Genomic DNA, 23,096 nt, shown 5'->3' with positions numbered 1-23,096 from the left:
CTCCCTCCCCCCCTCCCTCTCTCCCTCCCCCTCCCTCCTTCCCTCTGCCTCTCTCCTTTGCCCTCTCTCTCAAATTAAAAACATAAAAAATAAAAATAAAAAATAAAGTGGTATTCAGACATTGAAATCAGACTGGATTTGCCAGACAAGCACAGAGCAAACAGCCCTGAGTAGGCTACACCCTTTGGACATTGTTCGGCTCTCTGTGGCTATGGCTGCTCCGCCCATACGGTGTTCTATTAAAAAGAAGCTGCCTGAAAGAGATCTGACCAGGCAAGATCCTGTTTATGTTTTAAACTCTGTGTTAAAGCAGTAAAGCAAGTATCATTGTCCCTGGCCAGGACAGCCCAAGGTGGACCTGGGAGGTGGGCAAACTCTCCTGCACTACCCTTTCTGGAATTTCTGTGCCCTGGGGGTCTCCACAGCCTCACTTGGTAGCCGGTTTGATCAGCAATCTCTTCACTCTGTTTCCCTTCTGTTCTAAAAAATCTCGTGGGCCTTAACCTTGAATGCTTTCCTAGGCAGCTAAGTATTTAACAGAGAAATCCTTAAATGCACTGGCAGCACCTGAATGGTTTCTTGCTACTTTCCATTCAAAAAATAAAAGCATTTTTAATTCTAAAAAGAGAATCAGACTGAATTTAGTTTGTCCTCTTTATTTTACATGTGGTAAATATATTCATCTTGTGTTGTTTTATTTACACACACAAACACAGAGGTTTTTTGGCTACCTCTCTCTTTACAGATGACAGATTCCAGGAGGCACAGACAGGGCTAAGTTTCTCCATATGTTTTTGTCCCTGCACATCCCAGGCATACACCATAACTCAGTCAGGAAGTGTGGCGTTGATTCTCCAGGGCAGGTTGGGAGGCAGGCACGGAGCGATGAGCCTTCTTGCACACCTGGCCCCTAGGCTAAAGGTCTTGGGCCTCTCCCAGGGTTTCCTCCTAACCCAGCCCAACTTAGGGCATGGTCATTTTTGTACTTGGCATAATATTTATGAAGCATGTTCCCTTTCCTGCCCTTTACAAGTGATGCACTTTGAAAAGCACCTTTCTGCCTCTCACAAATTCTTTTCCCTTTCTTTTTCTTCTCAGCAAAGATCACAGCACCAAAAAACCCTGAGGCTGTGATCATCCTATAGCTGAGTAGAGCAGAAGTGCAGAGAGATAGGTTGTTGGATATTGCCTTCTAATTTTGTGAATAAGAAGTTTATTCTATGAACTTCCCAATTCTTATTGGTGAAGATGATGTCCCAAAGCAGCCTACAGGTGGAAAGTATGGTACCGTCTGATTCACTGGCTTTAATTTAAAAATGGTAATCATGAAAACATCAAAAGCACTTTTCTCTTGTGGGAAAAATCTCTGAAAATCCTGTTCACAGCTTTTGCAGCCTTTCCACTGGCTTACTGACCTTCTACATCCCCAGCTCTGTATTTGGACTTCATCGAATCAGTTCAGACTAAATTGTACTGCTGGCCACAGGGTTTAATATTCAGTGTTGTTCAGCTGAAATAAAGCTATTCCTTTCATATTTTAAAAGAATAATGTCCTGAAACATTTTATTTCAGCCATCCAAAATACACTGATTCTCAGGGGTACTGATTAGTGAATTAATAGTTATTCTGTTTCTTTAAATGTGTGTAAAATAATGAAAAGTTAAGTTGATGCTCATTTCACATTCAGTTTTTTAGAGCTCTTACTACTTGCAGAGTGATATATTCCTTCCTCTCTTTATAGTCTAGAAAAGAAGATATAAGATAGTAAAAATAATAATAAAATAATATGGCAACAATATAACAATGTATAATATAATGTAATATATGTAATAATATAATAAAATGTATTACCCGCCTACTCTGTGTCAGGTATTAAGTGTTTTACCCTTTATTAATTGGTTTAATGCATACAACTACTTTAGGAGGCAGGCGAAATTTGTAACCTGTCCCTATTTTACAGATGAGGAAACTGAGGTACAGACAAGTAATTATGTGTACAAGGCCACATAGGTAATTAGTACAACACCTGAATTTGACCCCATATATAAGTAAATAATTTTAGAACTATTGGAATTAACTGAATTATTTCACAAAGGTGGGGAATGTAAGAGGAGCTATAACTGGTTCAGAAACATGAGAAAAAACTGGGGCATGTCTCAAGATGTTGCTAGAAAATTAAGATGGCAGAGGGCCTTGGGGAGCCTGGGTGGCTCAGTTGCTTAAGTATCCAACTTCGCCTCGGGTCATGATTTTGTCATTTTTGAGTTTAAGCCCTGCATTGGGCTCTGTGATGACAGCTCAGAGCATGGAGCCTGCTTTGGATTCTGTGTCTCCCGCTCTCCCTCTCTGCCCCTCCCCAGTTCATTCTCTCTCTCTCTCTCTCTCTCTCTCTCTCTCTCTCTCTCTCAAAAAATAAATAAAATTTTAAATAATAAAAAAATTATTTTCAAAGATTTGAGAGGGTCTTAATGTGCCAGGCTAAGTAAGTTCAGCTCTTTGCCCTGTTTACACTGGGAAGCCATGGAAGGTTTTAAACAGAAGAGTGATAAGATGAGACATCGGGTTTAGAAAGAGCTGAGGAGACAGTGCGAAGACTGAGTAGACCAAAGGAGTTTGGAGCAGGGGCATTTGAAGGCTGTTGCTGAGGTCTAGATGGAGAATAAAGGAGGCCCCTACTTAGGGGCATTTGGGAAATTGAGAAACAAGAGAGAAATTTAAGAAATACTTAAAGAAGTATTGGGGCACCTAGATGGCTCAGTCATTTGAGTGTCCAACTCTTGATTTCGGCTCAGGGCATGATCCCAGGATCATGGGATCAAGCCTCTCATCAAGCTCTGTGTTAAATGCAGAGCCTGCTTGGGATTCTCTCTCTTTCTCCCTCAGTCCCTCTCCTCTGCTCGCGCTCTCTCTCTCTCTCTCTCTCTCTCTCTCTCTCTCTCTCTCTCTCTCTCTCACACACTGTTTCTCACTGAGAAACCATGTGGTGGAAATCAAGACCAAATCCCTAGGATCAATTGTATTTTTAAAAAGCTGTTTGTGAAAATATCTTACAGTCTTCCATGGATCTTTATCTGCCATATTATCAATACTATTTAGTATAACATGTGACAATAGTCTTTCACATAAATTCTTAACACATAAAAATTGAAAAAAAATATTTCACCTGAAATAAATAAAATCAAGGAGTAGTCATAGCTTTGAATGGGTGTGTTCACTGAGAAAGACTATGTCCAAGGAAGGCCAAGGATGGACTCGTAGATAGAGAACCACAGATTTTAGGAGGTTGGGAGTTAAGTGTGGATTTTCTACTCCCTCTCTCCCAAACCATGTTTGAGCGGATGCACCTAACTCAATAAGATACGGTGCTATGGTATCATGGATCCAAAACACCAGAATCTCCATCTGCACCTGTTTGCTCTTCATATACAGATAAAACCTCTCAATATTGCCTAAAGGAAAAGGCTGAACTTCTGCTTGTAATGATGGCATAAGTAGACAATAGTGGGAAAAGAGGCAGACTGCTCAGTTAGCTGAACTATGATTCTGTCTTAGCTACTCCAGACAGACTAGTCGGTCTTTCCAGAATTGATTGCTGCTAGTTGGAAATAACTTCTCAAATCACATCCCTCGGCATATTTATGCAAGGTACCACTTAATATGGGACTTTTATGACTCTCAATGAACAGAAGAGTCCCAACTTGGTTTCTCTAAATCCATACTAAATCTTCTCGACTATGCGCATGTATTTTTAATAAAAATACTTAAATGCTTGTGGAACACTGAGAAGACTAGTGTCTTAGAGTTTAACAAACAAGGAAGAGATTGGGAAGAATTAGCTCAGAGATTTAATGCATAGGTGGCGTAGGGGAGGGACCAGATCAGATAGACCCTAAGAGCCCATCACAATGACTTGGGGTTTTATAGGAATGAGATGAGGAGCTGAGGGTGAGTAGAAATTGTACATTAAAATACTTAAAATCGGGGCATCTGGGTGGCTCAGTCAGTTAAGCATCCAATTCTTGATTTTGGCTCAGGTAATGATCTCCCCGTTTGTGAGATTGAGCCCCATGTGACTCCCTCCCTCTCTCTCCCCTTTCTACCACTCATGTTTTCTCTCTCTCTCTCTCAAAATAAATAAATAAACTTAAATAAAATACTTAAAATAATTCAATTTCTTTAAAAAATCTAATTAATAGATGTAGTACAACAGCCATTGGAAACTGCTGTATCATTGCTTAGGCACATTGACTCAAAACATGAAAAGTTCCTTAACATATAGATTTTAAAAATATTTTCTATGTTTTTAACTTGGGATAAATCCTCCACCACTAAAGTTGGGAGTAAGGGTTACTTCAGTTCAGCTAATTGTACTGAGAACTGATTGGAGAAAATTATGTCCATGCCTCCTACACTAAGCAGCATTCTCATTCCTAATGCAGTATCCCAAGTTCTTCAGCATCAAGAAAGAAGCCTGCAGGGATGCTGGGGTAGCTCAGTCAGTTAAGCATCTGGCTCTTGATTTTGGTTCAGGTCATGATCTGACAATTTGTGAGTTCAAGCCCCACATCGGGAGCATGGAGCATGATTTGGAATTTTCTTTCTCCTCTCTCTGTCTCTGTCTCTCTTAAAAATAAATAAATGTAAAAAAGAAAGAAAGAGAAGAAAGAAAGGAGAGAGAGAGAGAGAGAGAGAAAGAAAGAAAGAAAGAAAAGAAAGAAAGAAAGAAAGAAAGAAAGAAAGAAAGAAAGAAAGAAAGAAAGAAAGACAGAAAGACAGACAGACACTCCAAAGTAGGCATGTCAGTTCTGGTCACCAAAGCAGGATCTTCTTCATTTTGCATGGAGCAACTCTGGGGTTCAGCAGACTCCTAAACATGTGGCTATGGTGAGCTTTATCAGTAGGAGTCCAGGCAGTGTGGTAACACTGACAGCTATGTTTGTGGAACAGAATGTGACCACAGTATGCTCTTTGGGGCAGCATGTCCCTGATGAGATGTCTTCCCCTTCCACAATCAGTGGTGGCCCTTTTCAAATTCAAATATTCCTATTTGTAGTATGTCTTCATCAGTTTGGGCTGCTATAACAAGAATACCGTAGACTGGACAAACTTCCTTTTCTCACAGTTCTGAAAGTTGGGAAGTCCAAGATTGAAGTGCAAACATTCCTCATCTGGTAAGGGACCTCTTGCTGATTTGCAAATGGCTATCTCATACCTTCTGTACCTTCACAAGGTGGAGGGCAGAGAGAGGAGGCGAGCTCTCTCCTGCCTCTTCCTATAAGGGCACTAGTCCCATTCATGAGGGTTCCATATATTTTTTTTTATGTTTTTTACTTATTTTTGAGAGACAGAGAGAGGCAGCATGAGTGGGGGAGGAGAAGAGGGAGAGGGAGATACAGATCTGAAGCAGGCTCCAGACTCTGAGCTAGCTGTCAGCACAGAACCCGACACAGGGTTCAAACCCATGAACCATGAGATCACGACCTGAGCCAAAGCCGGGTGCTTAACTGACTGAGCCACCCAGGCGCCCCAGGTTCCACCTAATTACTTGTGACCTAATTACCTCTCAAAGGCTGCATCTCCAAATACCATCATGCTGGGGATTGGGGTTTCAACCTATGAATTTGAGGGGACACAGAATTCAGTACGTAGCATGGAGTCACCATAAAGATGCAATAGTGCATCGCACATGAGATACAGATCCTTAAAACCATGGACCCCCATCTTCCCCGCCCCTCTTGTGCATACTGAGAAATGAGTTTTTTAAAACTCTGCGCTTAAGCCAGGCAGAGAAGGACAGAAACCATATGTTTGCACTCATAGGTCTAGCAGGAAAACAAGAGAGACCTAATGGAGAGCCAGAGGGAGCGGAAGAGGGAGAGAGAGTTGGGGAGAGAGAGGGATGCAAAACTTGAGAGACTATTGAATGCTGAAAATGAACTGAGAGTTGAAGGGGAAGGGGGAGGGGGGAGAAGAGGTGGTGGTGATGGTGGAGGGCACTTGTGGGGAAGAGCACTGGGTGTTGTATGGAAAACAATTTGACAATAAAATATTATGGAAAAAAAAACAAAAACAAACAAACAAACAAAAAAACTCTGTGCTTCTCCCTGTGGTGATCTGGTGCTGCCAGTGTCCTTGTAAACAGATTAATTGTGGGCACTCAAAAATGCCATGATGGTGGTTGTTACAATGTGGCCATCTAGAAGAATATCTGACTATCCTTATTTTAAAAAATAGTTATAGACACACATATATATGATACATATATAATCATATATATGTAAAAGATATATTTTTTAATAGATAGGACTTATGTTCCTCAGCAATCAGAGGATATTAATTTGGGAAACAACTTATTGCTTTGTCTAAATCAGTTGCTTTCAAATTATGGGACTCTAGCTAGTTAGGCAGCAGACTTTAACTACAGCGTATATACCTGGATCAAGTTCATGTGCCCCAGACCTCCGGAAAACCAGCCTCTTCCACTTTAGTGGTTCTGTGCTCCTCATCTCTGTCATGCGCTCTGATACTCATCCACTGTCTAGCACTATCATTAAGCCACTTCTTGTTTTTTTCTACCTCAATTTTATGCTTTTAGAGAATAGAGTGTTCAATAAATCCTAGTCCACATCTGTCCACCGAACGCTCTTCCTACCCCTACCCAAGAAGCCGTTGAATCACTTCATCCAGGCTGCCAATTGTGCCATGTTTTCTCTCTATCTTGAAAAGTTGATGTAAGAGAGAGCCCTTTGGGAAGTTCATAATGATTTACATATGACCTGGAACTGTTTTTTTATACCTAACACTAGCCCTGAGAAATATCAAGGGCATGGTGTGTGTGTGTGTGTGTGTGTGTGTGTGTGTGTGTGTGTATAGGATATTATATAACATATATATATACACATATATGGGGAACTTACTTTTTGCCTATTCAAAAAGACAGGTTAAATAATACTTTTGCTTCTATCTAGGATAGTTGTTACTAAAAGTATAGTTATGAGATTTCTTTTCTAAAAAATATAATTACAGATGGGATACACACCTCTCCATGTGGGCTGCCACTATGGAAACATCAAGATTGTTAATTTCCTGCTCCAGCATTCTGCAAAAGTTAATGCCAAAACAAAGGTAAACTTTTTTCTCCTTTGTATCCACCAAAGTCATTGATTTCTGTGTCCAAGGAAGTAAGTGTCCTTTCTTCCATCTTCCTTCTGCAGAATGGGTATACGCCGTTACATCAAGCAGCTCAGCAGGGACATACACATATAATAAATGTCTTGCTTCAGAACAACGCTTCCCCCAATGAGCTCACTGTGGTAAGGGGGAAGGGAGGCAAAGAGGGAGGCTAAAGGAAGAGGGAGGAGATGTACCTGGATGCTGGAATCTTCCTACATTTTTCATTGGCACCAAAGGTGCTGTTTTACTTTCATTTATAGGTATAAACAGAACATTCAGTGGAATTCAAGGCAAAGGACAATAGCTATCTTGTGACCCATCCAGAGAAAGAGATGTGATGAGTGTTTCACACTTAAAAACTACAAGTCCACTGCCACCTTGTAGGAAATACATATATAAAATGAAAAACATGTTTGTTTTCTTGGTGATTTAGAACATTAAAAAGCCTCTTGGGTTCTATGTGTAGCAGCCAAGTCTCTGCTGTGTGAGTGGGAACAGGTTAGGTGAGTTTTGTGTGAGGTACATCTCTAATGAAATAGTGTTCTCTGTGTGACAATGGGTGGGACCAATGAGACAGTCGCCTTCTGTTTAGTATGGGCGAAATATGTGGGTGCACACAGACACAGAGACACGGGGAATGACTTGTTAATTCCTTGTGCTCCTTTCCTTCCGCCCAGAATGGGAACACTGCCCTCGCCATCGCCCGCAGGCTTGGCTACATCTCAGTGGTCGACACCCTGAAAGTAGTGACTGAGGAAACTATGACCACGACTGTAAGTAGCAGATGCCGGACCTCGTACCCTCAGTGCCAGCTTTCAGGCTGTGTTTTCCGGGAACCTACTCTGCCCTATTCACAGACTAAGCCCATGTTACCAAATGCTATCATTCTCGTTTTGGATATTGAGAAACTAAATACTAAAAATACCTTTTTAAAATTTGCATTAGGACCTATGGAGTTTTTTGTTCCACGTAAAGCTAAATTTACGTATAATTTGTTTTGCTGTAAAAATAGTTTTAATGAAGTGAAGGCAGAAATATTTTCACATTGTTCTTTGGCAATGTAGGAAAGTTGAAGATAACTTGGTTCTTTACAATGTTATGACTCATAAATGATAATGGGTATGTTGCCATCATTGTGAAAACATTTTTTACATTGTTGCAAAAATAAAGCATTAGGGAGAGGTTCAAAATGGATTTTTACTACCACCCTCACTACTCTTCCAGTCAGCTATTGGAGTTTTCATAGGAAAAACAATAGGATGTTTTATTAAAATTACAAGTAAATCTTTACCAGGAGGCCTTATTGCGTCAGATACGTTTTTACAAGCTGCAGCCTCTGGGATAAGTCATTTCTTATTAACACCATCTGGAGCCTTTGAACTGCATCAGGATTTGGTGACTTTGGAATCAAGAGCAGATATTGCACCATATCACAGGCTTATTGGAGTTATTCCTGACTCCATGACTCAACACACATGCCTGAGATTGGCTTCGTACAATGTAAATTTAGGAGTCTGGGACATTGGGAATTATCAGCTCTGCCTCCTTGTCTCATCCCCTGCCTTCTGACATGAAGAAAGGCGTAGTTAGCATCTACGAATGGTTTGTATACACGGTGCTTCACGTAAAAGAACACGGGTTGAGGGTCTCTGCAGCAACGTGCAGCTGAGTTATATACAGGCTTTACAAAGTAAAAAATAAACCTGCTGAGCACAAGAGAGAAGTTATGCAATTTGCAAAAGAGAAGGCAGTAGCTTCAGTGGACTAGAGCAATGGTTATCAAACAGGGCACATTTCTAACTTCAAGATATAGTTGGTGTAGAGATAAATTACGACATACTGCTTTTCTATACCTCTTGAGTATTTCATGATCTTAAAATCTGGTATTAGATACTTGAGGAAAAGAGTTTAAACAAATAATGTGTAGTAACTTTAATCTTGGAAATAGTCCATCTAGCTCTGTAGGATGTGAAAAAAAAAGAGGGAGAAGGACAAGGTATTAAACAATGGTCAAGTGTCACAATGCTGTAAAAGATCTGAAGTCACTGTAATAAATATATAGACCTTCCTTTCCAGTGTTGGAGAATTGAAACGTGTGTAACAGTTCAAAATATAAATCTTATTTATCAAATATAAATAACTTTGTCACCCATCGAGAAAGTTCAGAACGTTTCTTTAATATCAAAAAAGGCTTGAGAAGGGGCACCTGGCTGGCTTGGTCACTAGAACATGCAACTCTCGATGTTCAGTTGTGGGTTCGAGCCCCATGTTGGGTGTAGAGTTTTAAAAATAAAATCTTTAACAAAAAGCTTGAGGAGAAAATAAAGTTAAAGACAGAGAAAGTAAAGTTATAGCCTCAGGACAGCTACTGAAAGACAAGTGTTTCAAGACTCTGGTTTGTAGTGAAAGATAGAACATGTATTGGAGTCAGGCAATCGCCCTGAGTGTCGTCAGCTGAATTGACTGGTAATTTCTGCAAGAGAGAGAAGACAGGACTTGTACTGACAGGAAAGGTCCAGTTTGCCTAACGAAGTGAATGAGGCTTCCGCCAAATGAAGTACTCCCACAGGTTAGGAAAGAGTTCATCATTGTCCCTAAGACTTAGTCCAGCATTGTGGTATTTGAGACTTTATCTCAAGCTGAGACACAACCTTGTCCACTCTGCCTTAGCAGATGCATGTCACCTGGCCCAGTAGAGGACTGACCCAGCTCGGGGTGGAGGCTGGATTTCAAGCTCACTAAACCCAGGACGGCCTCCACTGTCGGTGGGTCTTGGCACAGACAGTTGCTGGGGCCCCAGCAGTCATCAGCTCCATCAGCAGATGTCTGTTTTTTCAAAAAAGTTAAAGAGAAGATTCATCTTCCCTATGAGCACAATGAATGCTGTGGCAATTCTAAGAAAGATGGCTTTAGTTAATGATATTACAGTCACGGTGGAGTAGAAAACTGAGTAGCTAAAAGCTGACGTTCGAAAGATGAATTAAGCATTTAAATTGAATTGTTTAAAATACGCAGCTTCCCTCATTAGCAAAGAACAGAGCACATCTGTCTCTCAGATACTGGTGTCTAATATTGTTCTACAGTAAAGGGAATCAGGGCTTCTTTGAGAAATGGCTGAATCTAGATCTGGAGAAGGAAATACACAAGGTGAATGTCTTGTGGTGCCAAAAAGTAAGGAAGTGTCTGCTCCCACAAGTAAGTAAATAAACACACACACATACACAGTGATGGGGCTATGTCACAGGGACACAGGAATCGACTGAAAGAGTTCCCAATGGCCAGAGCTAGAACAACAGAGAGAAACAGACAGACAGACAGACTTGAAGTGTAGTGCAGAGTATAAATATCCATGAGTTCATACTGATATAAATAAATGACTAAATAGGGAAGAAATGTCAAAACAGGAAAAAAATTTCAAACAATGTATGAAAATACTTTCCTGCAAGAAGGTGTAGAACGTAACTCTACTGCTCTAGTGTGGGCCTGGCATGGTGTTTTACCTCCAAAGAAATGAGTGTGAGATGGGGGAGGGGACAAAGTAACTGCAAGCACTGCCTCGGCCAGACACAATGTGATGAAAGTGGTACTTTACCTCTGTGGTCTTCCTCCCCAAAACATGTGACCCAGTCCAATCATGAGAAAAACATGAGACAAATCCCAATTAAGGGACATTCTACAAAATACCTGACCAGCTCACTTCTAAACTGTGAAGGTCATTGAAAGCCAGGAAAGTCTGAGAAGCTGTCACAGCCATAGGAGTCTAAGGGGGCCTGCCAGCTAAAGATAATGTGGTATCCTGAAGGGTCCCAGGACAGAAAAGGGAATTTGGTAAACCTAAAGAAATTTGAATAAAATATAGGGTTTAATTAATAGTAATATGTGAGTATTGGTTCAGTAATTGTGACAAATGTACCAATAGTTTTAACAACCTTGCTTTTATTCAGTCGCCTTGTTTAAGTATCTTCCCTTGTTCCATTAGCTCAGAATAAAAGGAGGACTTGTTTTACAACTAAAACATTAAGTCACTAATATTTTTTAACAAGTTCTGTTGTCAGTGTCTTTGGATGGATATAACTATACAGGTGAAAAGTCATCAAAGAGCAAGTGAAAAACTCACTAAGGCCTTGCCTCTCTGACATGAGTTCGTGGAGGTTAAAAGGATCTTGCGAATGCATTACCTCTAAAATATTTTCAGTAAGACATAGTTGCACACATTACATAATTTACACAATATTAATGTTTTGTATTTAGGCTAGGAATTAAAATGTACATATAGAAGGGCAAGACAAAAATCAATGGCTGGCATGGCACAGCACTAAAGACACAATGCTTGTTCATGTGGCTTATCTTCAGCCAAGACTTTTAGTGGAATGAGGTGGCAGGTTCATCAGACCATGAAAAAGTATAACAATGGACAAGAAGAGCCGATATCTCGCTTCTTTTCCTTCAAACAGCCTTATTATGGACTTAAATATTTTAAGCCAATTTGCTTTGCCATCAGAATTCTTTCACCTCGTATTTATTCTTAGCTGTGTGTATATGGTGAGGACCTTAATGTTAAGGGACAATTTTGATGTCATTATATATGTGGGAATTTCAAGGTAGTCAGCACATGAGTCCTGTAATAAATCAACTGATGAATTTAGAAATAAATGAATAGTGTTGTTAAAATGTTACTTACACTAAAGTGACTGCTTTTTTGTTTGTTTGTTTCTAGACTATTATAGAGAAGCACAAGATGAATGTTCCAGAAACGATGAATGAAGTTCTTGATATGTCTGATGATGAAGGTATGAAAACACCTTTGCATTCATAATTAAGGGTGACTATATGTTTCCTGAAGAACGTTTATTGCAAAAACAGTTTTAGAAATGTTCGTGTGTTTTGTCATTTAAAAAGTATGCATTTTTCACACACTTACATTGTTCACTTAAATCATGCAGTTCGTAAAGCCAACGCCCCTGAAATGCTCAGTGATGGCGAATATATCTCAGATGTTGAAGAAGGTATTTGTGACTTTTTACTGTGATGAAATTTAACTACCAGCTTTATCTTTCATTTCCTATCTTGAAATGTAACACTTCATTGAGTTACTAACTTTTCACTTAACTTACAATTATTAATTCACATATCATTTAAAAGCTGTGCATTTGGTATTAGTGTCTTTGTTTCTTTGAAGCCCCTCTCCTTGAACCCATATTCCAATTTGAAAATACAGTTGTCACTAGTTAGGTGAATTGCTTTCTTTCTTTTTGTTTCTATTGAGCAGAAACTTGATTTATATGGTTTACATTTGAAAATCTCGAAGGGAAAAATCTGATTAATGTTTAAACCTAAAATATTTTTTTAAAGTAAGTGAGAGAAGGTATCGTATAGGTAAGGAATTAAATGCCCATTTTAAGGTTTACTCTAAGCTTCATAGTAAAAGCAGTTTCTAACTTAAACTAATAAAGAAAACTCAACCTGAACAAAACTGCTTCCAAAATATAAATTTTCAATATTGATTTCATGAAAGAGATCAATATATAAATGCTGGTAGTCATACTTTATTTGCTTAAAAGAAACTACTTGTTTTCTGCCTTGTTTAAAAATCAATACATTTGGGGCTCCTGGGTGGCTCAGTCAGTTGGGCATCCAACTTCAGCTCTGATCAGGATCTCAAGGTTTGTGGGTTCGAGCCTGTCTTCGGATTCTGTGTCTTCCTCTCTCTCTGATCCTCTGCTGCTTACTCTCTCTCTCTCTCTCAAAAAATAAATAAAACTTTAAAAAAATTTTAAAAATCAATACATTTGACCAGCTTGTGACATATAACTATGTTAATTAATAAAAGCTTTAAAAGTTACATTGGAAAAGTAGCATTTTTATAGGGCATAAATATTATAAAGATGGCAAATTCAAGAATTTTACTGGAATAATGGAATGTGTACTTATAGTAGAATTTACATATATTTATGGTTTTTTCTTATACCAATTGACTCTCCCAAACTATATCTGTCTTCTTGCTCCCTGTATTTACCATCTCTCATGGATTTTTCTCATAGAGCCGACTCAATGCTGTTAGACTTTCTCTGCATTTAGGTAATTCTCCCTATTATCATTATTGATTTCAACTTTGAGTTGCACTTTGTGTGCCTAGAAGAGCTAATGCCTGGTGGTCATTTAGGACCTGGAAGGACCCGTCTCATTGTTTGTAAATGTCGTGTTGATAAATGTTAAAGGCTTTTACTCATTTTTCTTTCCTTTTGTCTAAATCATCAGCTATATGTGTACCTCTGTCCTATCGCCAATTGGATATTTATATCATCTTTAGGACTTTAAGAATATTATGCCTTGCTGTCATATTGTATTTCAGTGCCTTCTTATGTAATATTTTAGGAGTAATTTCTTATGTGCAAAAGATAAAAGGAAAGTGATGTTCTCACATGGATCCGTACACACATAAAACATGTCAAAAGTACACTTTCAAATGAGATTTTTATGAAATATAATGACAGTCACAGACCTAAAAGTTTCCTAGCTTTGACAAAATATCCCAAAATCTGTATTGATGAGAGGCCAAGTTTGAATGAACAAAAGAACAGCTTTATGTATGTGAATAACCAAATAATTTCCAAAAAGGAGAAATTTCACGTCTTTTTATTTGAAGAGAATTCATCTAGCCATTTAACTAGAAATAACAGTTATTTCTTATAGATTTATCTCAGCGTGGGATTTTGAAATTAATATACAACTTTTAAATCTCATTTTTTTCATCGTTCTTTAAACTTTTTGGCTCTTGCTTTATGGGTGTGTCCATGGGTTGTGAGAATCAAATGGATTTTGACTTCATAATATTGTAGAATTTAATGTTGAAAGGGGTTCCTAAAAGGTCACTTGATCTGAACAATAAGCTTCGATGTTGGGATCACCTCTGTAATATCCTCTTGAAGGAAATCTTTTGCCCTGAAGACTCAATGACAGAAATTCCCTAATTCCCAGACTGCCTATTCCATTGAAAACAACTCTGACTTTAAAAATTCTTCATTTTACTGAGTATCCTTCTCATTGATTCAGGCTCTGATATATATAACACTACCTAAAATCTGCCTCTTCCATGTGATAGTCCTAATGATATTTAAACAATATATTTTCTATTTCTTCTTGGTCTATTTTTCCCTAATACCGCCCCATCCATTGCTCCCTCACAGTCATGGCTAGTTTTCTGTGCACATTTCAGTGTGTCAATTTCCATCTCAAATTGAGGTGGCCAGAATGGAACATAGCATTCCAGGTATATTCTGATCAAAGCAGAGTAATGCTGGGACATTGCTTTGTCCATGGATAATATTAAAAATATATTATTGAAGATTAAGATGCTTTTGAGGTTGGCGCACCTGGCTGGCTCAGTTAGTTGAGCATCAGACTTCAGCTCAGGTCACAATCTCATGGTTTGTGAGTTCAAGCCTCGTGTGGAGCTCTGTACTGACAGCTCAGAGCCTGGAGCCTGTTTTGATTCTGTGTGTGTCTCTCTCTCTGCCTCTCTTCTCCTCACACTCTTGTCTGTCTGTCTCTCTCACTCTCTCTCTCAAAAATGAATGAACATTAAAAAAAATTAAGACGTTTTTGAGATTATAATACTCACTTAATTTGACTCCTGTTAACATTACTGTCAGCTAAGGTTCCTAAATGTTGCTTACCTGAGTTCCGAAAAGCCATATCTGCCTTTATCATGTATTTACAATATTCTGTGATGGATAAAGTAGCATTTCTATATTACTCCAAATCCCAGAACAAGTCACTTTGAAATTTTAGTTCTAAAAGGACCCCTACAACTTTAATGATAGTTTTTACTTCTGACTCATTTGCCTTATAGTCTTGCCATGCTTTGACACTTGAGTTGGAATCTGAGCTGCTCATTTCAGAAAGCCCTTACAGACTGTGGCATATGTTTATTTCCATGTCACCACAAGGGTATTGTGAATATCTTTCTCTAAAAATCAGTAAGAGATCATCACACTGATATCCTGTGTTACTGAGGATATCAGCAGCTTTTAGAAGCAATAAAAGTGAAAAGTGATATACACTGCCAGTTTTTCTCAAGAAATTTAAGGAGAATGAGTTTGCAATATGGAAAAATATAATTTTAACTCTATACTATAAAATTTGAGTAAATATTAAGAGAATAGTGTCAAGAGTAGTTTTTCTAACCCTTCTCCTTTTTTCTTTGCTTTCTCCTTCTCGTTCTCCTCTCTCTTTTGTCCATTAGGAGAAATTAGTATAGGTAATTTTTTTGCATTAATTTCACACACTGAAACATCAAGAAAACCAATCTACACAATGTTATCATTTAATGATGTAGAGGAACAATTGAGTCAAATTACAGAATAGAATAAAGGCTGAAGTATCAGCAAAGAAGAGCAATAGGAATAAAAGGTGATAAAGCAGCCTTCTCCAACCCACACATCACCCAGGCAGAGCTCCCAGAGGGTCTGACTGGTCCACAAGTATCTTAATGCCCCACTATCTTCTTTCCCAGAAAATATGTCACATGTATGTACAATTATTATACACCCTATATTAATGCTGGTTCTGGTGCCAGTTACATTCTTATGGTTTGTAACTCAGTTTATAATTTAAAAGAAAGAAAAGATGAGAGACAGAGAGGGAAGAAGAAGAAAGAGAAGAAAGAGGAAGAAGAGAGAGAGGAAGGGAGAAAAGAAAGAAGAAAATTGAGTTTAAGTTTCAATCTGTCTTCTATTTTGGGTACACCTCCCACGAGATTTTAGAGTTGGTTTTGGTTCAGTTCTGGCTTTAAATTGTAAATTCCTATAAAGTGTATTTTGTAAGTTCTTAAATAATGTATAAGATGTTGTTGTAGCTTTCAGAGTTCTAGCAGGCTGGGTTATAGTAACAGATTTAAAGAGCCATAAATGAGACATGATGAGAAATGGAATTAAACCATGGAAAGTAAACCAAAGGCAGCTCTGCAGAATGTAACTCTACTGAATAGGTTTGGAAGATAACTGGGTGAGACTGGAAAAATCATTTAATTCTTAGCTACTCACAATTTTGATAATCCTATAAAAACTCTCCCAGGTTCCAATGTAGACACTGAAAATTAAAAGGAAAAAAGGAAGAGGTTGGGTATGCATGTGGTAGAAGTAATTGTCAGATCGGTAGAGGTTTGAGATAAAATGTCACCAGATGTTAGTGACATGAGGGGTGAGGAGAGTCATGCTCAGTCTCCTCTGTGCCAAATTCAGTGCCCAGTAAACTGAATCTGTATCATGTAGAGCATGCTCTTCCCTATACTGATGAGGTAGCAAAGCCAAATGAATGTTGAGTGGCTTGCCCACTGGGTTAGTGGCAGAGCTAAACAGAATGACAGATCGGACAGTCTGGTTCTACATCTTCTCTTTCATTGCTACTCTAATGGAATCTGTTTTCTTATATACAGAAGCCAAGAATGGATTATTTTTAAGCTTCTAAAGGTTTTAAGAAGGGAAATAATAGGAAAAGGAACAGATTATGCTCTTGGATATTATTATCTCAAGGTAATAATAATTATTTTTTAATGACCTGAATGAGACTACAGTAGAAATAGTTTACTTTCTTCTAACCATCCTGGTAAAAGAAATATGGAGACATAGATGCAAATGCAAGTAAAATAAATATACATGGAATTTAGAATAGAATTTAAAAACTCAAAGCAAGTAATTTTAGTAAACATATCTGAGTCTTCTCAATTAGGAGAGAATAAATAGAGTTTGAATGGCACAATCTGAAACTCAAAAAAGAAGGAGAAATTACTTCAGGAGACATGAAAACAGATGTCAAGGGAACCACCAGAAAGATGCCCGTTTAGGACCTCTTCTCACAATTGCCTAGGACTATTCTGCTATCCTAATCCCCAGGTCATGCTAATAAACAAGTCAGGCAATGAAGTTTTTAGCTCTATAGATCTGGAAAGAAGCCTTGGAGACTAACCTGCCCCAGGTGGTCCAAGGGAGTGGTGGTGGTCATGCAGAAATTGTTCTCTACCTGACAGAAATGTTATCATTTTATAAGTGATAATGTCATAACATCTAGTCTTTGCCTGATATTTCTCTGCTTACAATTGACCTTTCAAACAGACATTATATAACTGCATGCTTCCTTCAGTGATAAAGTCAAATTGAAATACCAGAAGCAGAAACCAAGTCTCATTATTCTCTGTTATATCCCCAGAACCTAGCACAGTGCCTTGTACACAGGAAATCTTCAATGTGTGTTTAGGTGGTTACACCACAGTGGGCGGAACCTCAAGGAAAGGGGAGTCTTACAGGCTTCTGAGAACTGGCAGGATAGAAAGTTTGCCTGCTGTGTCCTCTTCCTTTCAGTCAACACCTTGCCACTGAGACTGCTGGGCTGTGTATTGTAACAGCTTTACAACAACTCTCCTAAGGTATATCTGCATCTCAAAGAATAGTTAACAAATTTACAATAATTTCCAGTGAAAGAAAAAGATCTGTGAAGTGGGGCAGAGACCTTTATTCTAAAACACAGTCCATCGTATCTTTGGTATCCCATCTTTGGTTTTGGACTTGTTCAGTGATTTTTATCCACACCATCTACCCACCCAGCTACGTACCTGACATTTCCATCTAGATCCTCATAGACATCTTAACTCATGGCCCAGACACCTGCTCCACACATGGCCTCCTCCCTGCCTTCTCCATCTCAGTAAGTGGCTCTGTCACACAAGCCAGTCCTGAGGTTCTGTATAATCTCCCTTTCCTTAGCACTCATACCCAATCCCTCGGCAAGTCCTATCAGGTTTCCAGAACCCATCTCACATCCCTCTTCTCTGCCTTCCCACTGCCACCACCCTCATCCAATCCCACATACTCTGTTCTCCCGTGGACTACTGCAGGAACCTCGGAACATGGCCTCGCATCTTTCCCCACAGACTCAGCTCTCTGCACAGCATCCTCAGTGATCTTTTAAAAATATAAATTGGATCATATCATTCCATTCTCCAGCTTAAAATACTCGAAAGTGTGGGGTACCTAGATGGCTCAGTTGGTTGAGCGTCCAACTTTGGCTCAGGTCATAATCTTGCAGTTCATGAGTTTGAGCCCTGTGTCAGGCTCTGCACTGACAGCTCAGAGCTCTCTCTCTCTCTCTCTCTCTCTCTCTCTCTCTCTCTCTCTCTCTCTCTGTCTCTGCCCTTCCCCTGCTTGCACTCTGTCCCTCTCTCTCTCTCTCTCAAAAATAAATAAACATTACAGGGTGCCTGGGTGGCTCAGTCAGTTAAGCGTCTGACATTGGCTCAGGTCATGATCTCACGATTCATGGGTTCAAGCCCTGTGTAAAGTTCTGTGCTGACAGCTAGCCTGGGGCCTGTCTTCGGATTCTGTGTCTCCCTCTCTCTCTCTCTGTCCTTCCCCTGCTCATGCTGTATATCTCTTTCTCTAAAATAAATATAACATTAAAAAATTTTTTTAAATAAATAAACATTAAAAATAAAAATACATTCCAAAGCTATAGTTACATTTTTAAAATTCATTCATGCAGTTGCATATAACAATAGTTTACTTGTTTGTATTTCTATATAATATTCCACTGTATGTCTGTACCATAGATAAGTTATCCATTCCACTTGGAAATGGAAATGTGGGTTGTTTCCAGTTTGGGGTTGTTGAAACCAAAGTTGCTACAAGGCTGCTTTTATCTGTCCCCAGGTACATGTATGCATGTATTTCTGTAGGGTATAGACCTACGACTATAGTTGCTGGGTTGTACATTATGCAGAGACAACAGAATTAATCAAAGCCAGGGAATAGTAAACTAGGATTATAAAATTGGTGAGTCCATGAAAAAAAAAGACAAGGGAAAGAATGTTATAAAGTGATTACTATGAGAAAAGGAGGAAAAGACTGTGATTAGGATAGGATATGTTCTAGTTCTTGACCTGGATGCTATTTTGTAACAATTCATGAAAATGTACATTTACATTTTATGTACTTACCTGTCTGGTTTCTGTATTTGATGGTAAAAGCCAGCCCCTCTAAATAATGTATAATATAAATACTATACATTGGGGGGTTTTTTACTTCCCAAGGCTTTATATTGCACTTGAAATAGAACTTGCATCCTTCCACGGTCAGTAAGTTTGTGGTGATATGGCCCCAGAAACCTATTTTCCACTGTCCTCTCAATGACATTTTAACTTCATCCTAAAACTCATCTCAAGGCACTGTCTGGCTCAGTCAGTGGAGTATGTGACTCTTGATCTCAGGATTGTGAGTTTGAGCCCCACACTGGATGTTGAGATTACTTCAAAATAAAAAGCCTTAAAAAAAAAAAAAAACAGGTACTTACCATTTATTGAGCCCTTTCTATGTGGCAGGCATGAATCTATATACATTTAATGCATTATGTCATTTAACCTTCACAGTAACCTCAGAGTTAGAGCCATTGGTATTCCCATTTCATAGATGTGGAAAATCAGTTCCAGCAAGGTTAATGACCTTGATCAAGATTACACAAATCAGTTCAAGGAATTAAACTCAAATCCCTGTCTTTAACCTCTACTCTGACATCCATGTTGCCTGGTAATTTAGATAACAGTCCCACAACTGTTGGATTATTGCAAATTTTAAATGAGATAATGTATAAAAGGGTCTCAGTGAATGTTAGTTACAAGGTATCTTATCTTGCTTAATTTTCTCAACTACTTTGAAAAATTATTGGTATTATTATTATTCCTGATTTACATTTGCTCTTAATCTAAAGCCCTAACTTTAAGTGTTATTAGTTCTAATTTATGTTAAGGAATTAACATAAATTAGAGGCTCAAAGGGTTTAAGAAATTCATTCAGGTTCACATCGTCAAGGAAACTGGAATTTGAATTTAGTTTTTTTATTTCGACTTCCTACTCAAATTAGATGTGATAGAAAAGAATAGATAAAAGTGACAAGGAAATTCAAAGGAATGAGATATTACTAAAGACCTCAGGAAGAAAGCATTTCAAGGAATAGATAGAAGGTGGACAAGTAGAAATTTGGGGGCAGGTGGAAAGAGATGTTCTAAGTGCAGAAAGTGTCAGAGATGGGGTGCCTGGCTGGCACAGTTGGAAGGGCATGTGACTCTTGATCTTGGATAATGAGTTTAAGGCCCACGTGGGGTAAAGAGATTACTTAAATAAATAAAACTTAGAGAGAGAGAGAGAGAAAACAGAGGACTTGACAGAACTCAGCATGGGGTGGGAGATGGGGGACTGAGCACCGTCCTGAACTAGGACCCCAGGAAATGGCATATGGAGGATGAGAAGCAGTTCTAGAAAACTCCAGGCACATTATCATGTACAGAGAAAAAGGAATTCCAAGGGATGTGGAGGGGAAGCCATGAGGAAGTAAACCAGAAAAGGCTGGGAGATTCCCTGACAGGGTCCAGCCGGCCGAGCCCAGGCAATCTGGGGATCCCTGGGGATATCAGGCAGCCGCCGCGTCCATGACACTGTGGATCTAGACACAGAATAGAGTAGTTCTAATGGAGTGTGTACACTTTTTCTCCTAAGAAGTTGTGACAGGATGAGTAGCTGGAGTGGCCTGTGGAGTGAACAAGCACAGGGATTGATGGCTGGGAATTAAACATGCTTATTGACTAAGGACAATAGGTATTTTTTTCATTTGGATAAAGCAAGTTGTAATTTTGAATATGCTTCCTCCCCCCACACTCCAATTATTTAGTCCATGCCCATCTACCTGGAAAGTCTGACCTGCTTCTTGTGGGAGTGGGTCCTAATCTGACCACCCCGTAACCCTTCCCCTCCACACTGGGAACCTTGCTGCAGAGAGAAGAAAGCAGAGCCTCAGCACTGGGAATGGACAGGGAAGGCAGGGCAGGGTAGCACAGAGAGCTGGGAACAGGAGGCTGTGGAGAAGCAGGCACGGCGCTACATGCGGGAGGGGATGCTGTGACCACCTGGGCCAGAACCAAAATAAGGATAACTGACAGCAGATCCCACTTGTCTTTAGCTTTTAAGCACACATCTTTTAGGTAGAGGGAGGAAATATATATAACATGAGGAAGAGGCCAAGTGCTTGCTCACAAAGTGTGTGAGCTCCTGATACTCCTTCATTCCTAGGGACCGTGAACATATTTCTGTTGTGCACACACTGTTCTTGCACACCTAAGTCAGGAACAGCTGCCACTCCTGAGGTCTGGATTTGCGGTTGAAGCTAGACAAATAGCCAATAAAGAATAAATAGAGGAAAGAAAAAAATTGGCATGATGGACATTACCACCTAGAATTAAGCTACCTAATTTCTGTTTAAGAACCAACATTTTAGTGCCTGATTTCACTGGGCTAGTTTGTGGCTAGTGATTTATTCATTGTCTAGTCTTCTTTACAAGGGGCATAGATTTTAGATAAAGAGAACAGGGTAGGTAACCTTGTACTTCTTTCTACTTGCATTCTGTCTCTAGGCTCAGCAGTTTATGTGACCAAGTCAGTGTCCTCGTACTGGGATGACAGAGGGCAGTTTCTGGATGACAGTTAAGGTGTATTGGTCAGAATTATGAGAATATGAAAAAGTTATAGTGTCCGTCCCAACACTGTCTTTTTCTGCCTCTTCACAGGAGGCCACTGAGATCGTTCTCCTTTCTGGGATGAGTGTGTTTATTAACCCAACCAAGATCCCAGGGGACAGTTTTCATTGCTACGTCTGGAAGAGTTCCACGACTGAGTCACGCATGCTTATTTAGAAACTATATCTAGCTTGGATTAAGGAAGCACATCTAGCCACAAAGAATAGAATAACGTTTGAGAGTAAAGAATCAAATGGACGTTGTTTACCCTTAACAACAACAAAAACAAACAAACAAACAAAACTAGCCTGAGCAGAAAGAGGCATTTGTTCTGTGGAATAACAGCAACTTGTTCTTGTCGATTAAGAGATGTGCAAACTTTGCCAGTCAAGCCTGATTCCTCTTTGGCCACCTAGGAAGGCTGGCTCTTATGAGCACCTACAGCTCGGGAGCGAGGAGGCAGGGTGGCACATGGCTCCCGACAAGAAGTACATGAATCCCTTAATGACACACACTTCCTTAGCCTTCTTAAGACCACCCATTTCACCCGTCACTCATCTTACTATTTTCTCAACTTACCCATTGTTCTCACATATTTCCAGAAGGAAAGCAAGAAAACATTATATACATTCCCCAGAATGTGGCTGGTAAACTGTTTTGAAAGAACCTAGCACCACTGCCAGGAGGAGCTGGAAAACAAAGGCTCAAGGGAAGGCCCAGCATCTGCTCCTTCCAGGCTGAGGGAGGTAGCTCCATTCTTCCCTGGCCTGGGGCTGCAGCCTCTCCCTGACCCTCCATCACCTCGAAGAGCCTGTGCCACACACATGACCTCTTCAACCACACGGAGCAATTCCATGAGCTGTACATCACCTCCCCATCTTATCAGTCTGTCAGATATTCACAGGAAACCTTGCTTAATCCGAGCTCTTGCCCCAGACTACAAAACAAAAGGTGAAATACATGCAGATCTGGCATCTGAGTAACTTCCCATTGTTTACTGTGTAACTCTGGGGTAGACTCAGACACTGAGAACAAGACTGAGTGCCTCGGGCTTCTACTATTACCACACTCCTCTTCCGTGCATTTTCCACTCCCTTGCTTTTCTGAGACTAAAAATATCAAGGGAAGGAGGGAAAAGACTTGTGAGCAAAATAATAGCCATTTGGATTCTCCATGCTGAAAATTTTTTGTCTAAACATGAGGGGAGATAGACATCTTTTGATTAATGCTTTGCATTTATGGAAACTGTTTTCTCTTTAAAATTATCTGTATTTTATGTCCCTTATTTGAACCTTCAAAAAATAAAATATGCTGAGTCTTATTTGTCTCATCTCTAAATGGTTAATTATACCACATGGAGTTGCTGAGA

General features: G+C 39.5%; 1 protein-coding gene and 1 long non-coding RNA gene across 2 annotated transcripts in view; one reads left to right on the top strand and one right to left on the bottom strand.

The window, feature by feature from the left end:
• Positions 1-23,096, top strand: part of ANK3 (ankyrin 3) — a 329,784-nt gene that overhangs the window by 194,085 nt on the left and 112,603 nt on the right. Inside the window, exons 20-24 of the mRNA XM_029931727.1 lie at positions 7,027-7,125; positions 7,215-7,313; positions 7,851-7,946; positions 11,891-11,963; positions 12,117-12,179. Coding sequence (XP_029787587.1) covers positions 7,027-7,125; positions 7,215-7,313; positions 7,851-7,946; positions 11,891-11,963; positions 12,117-12,179 — 430 coding nt within the window. The remainder of the gene's footprint in view (positions 1-7,026; positions 7,126-7,214; positions 7,314-7,850; positions 7,947-11,890; positions 11,964-12,116; positions 12,180-23,096) is intronic.
• The window catches only part of LOC115285439, a 119,166-nt gene that overhangs the window by 87,897 nt on the left and 8,173 nt on the right, over positions 1-23,096 (bottom strand). The window lies entirely within an intron of this gene.

This window comes from Suricata suricatta, chromosome 2 (genome assembly GCF_006229205.1).
Source record: "Suricata suricatta isolate VVHF042 chromosome 2, meerkat_22Aug2017_6uvM2_HiC, whole genome shotgun sequence".
Lineage (NCBI taxonomy): Eukaryota > Metazoa > Chordata > Mammalia > Carnivora > Herpestidae > Suricata > Suricata suricatta.
The sequence above is the reverse complement of the archived record's forward strand: the minus strand, read 5'-3'. Positions and strand labels throughout refer to the sequence as shown.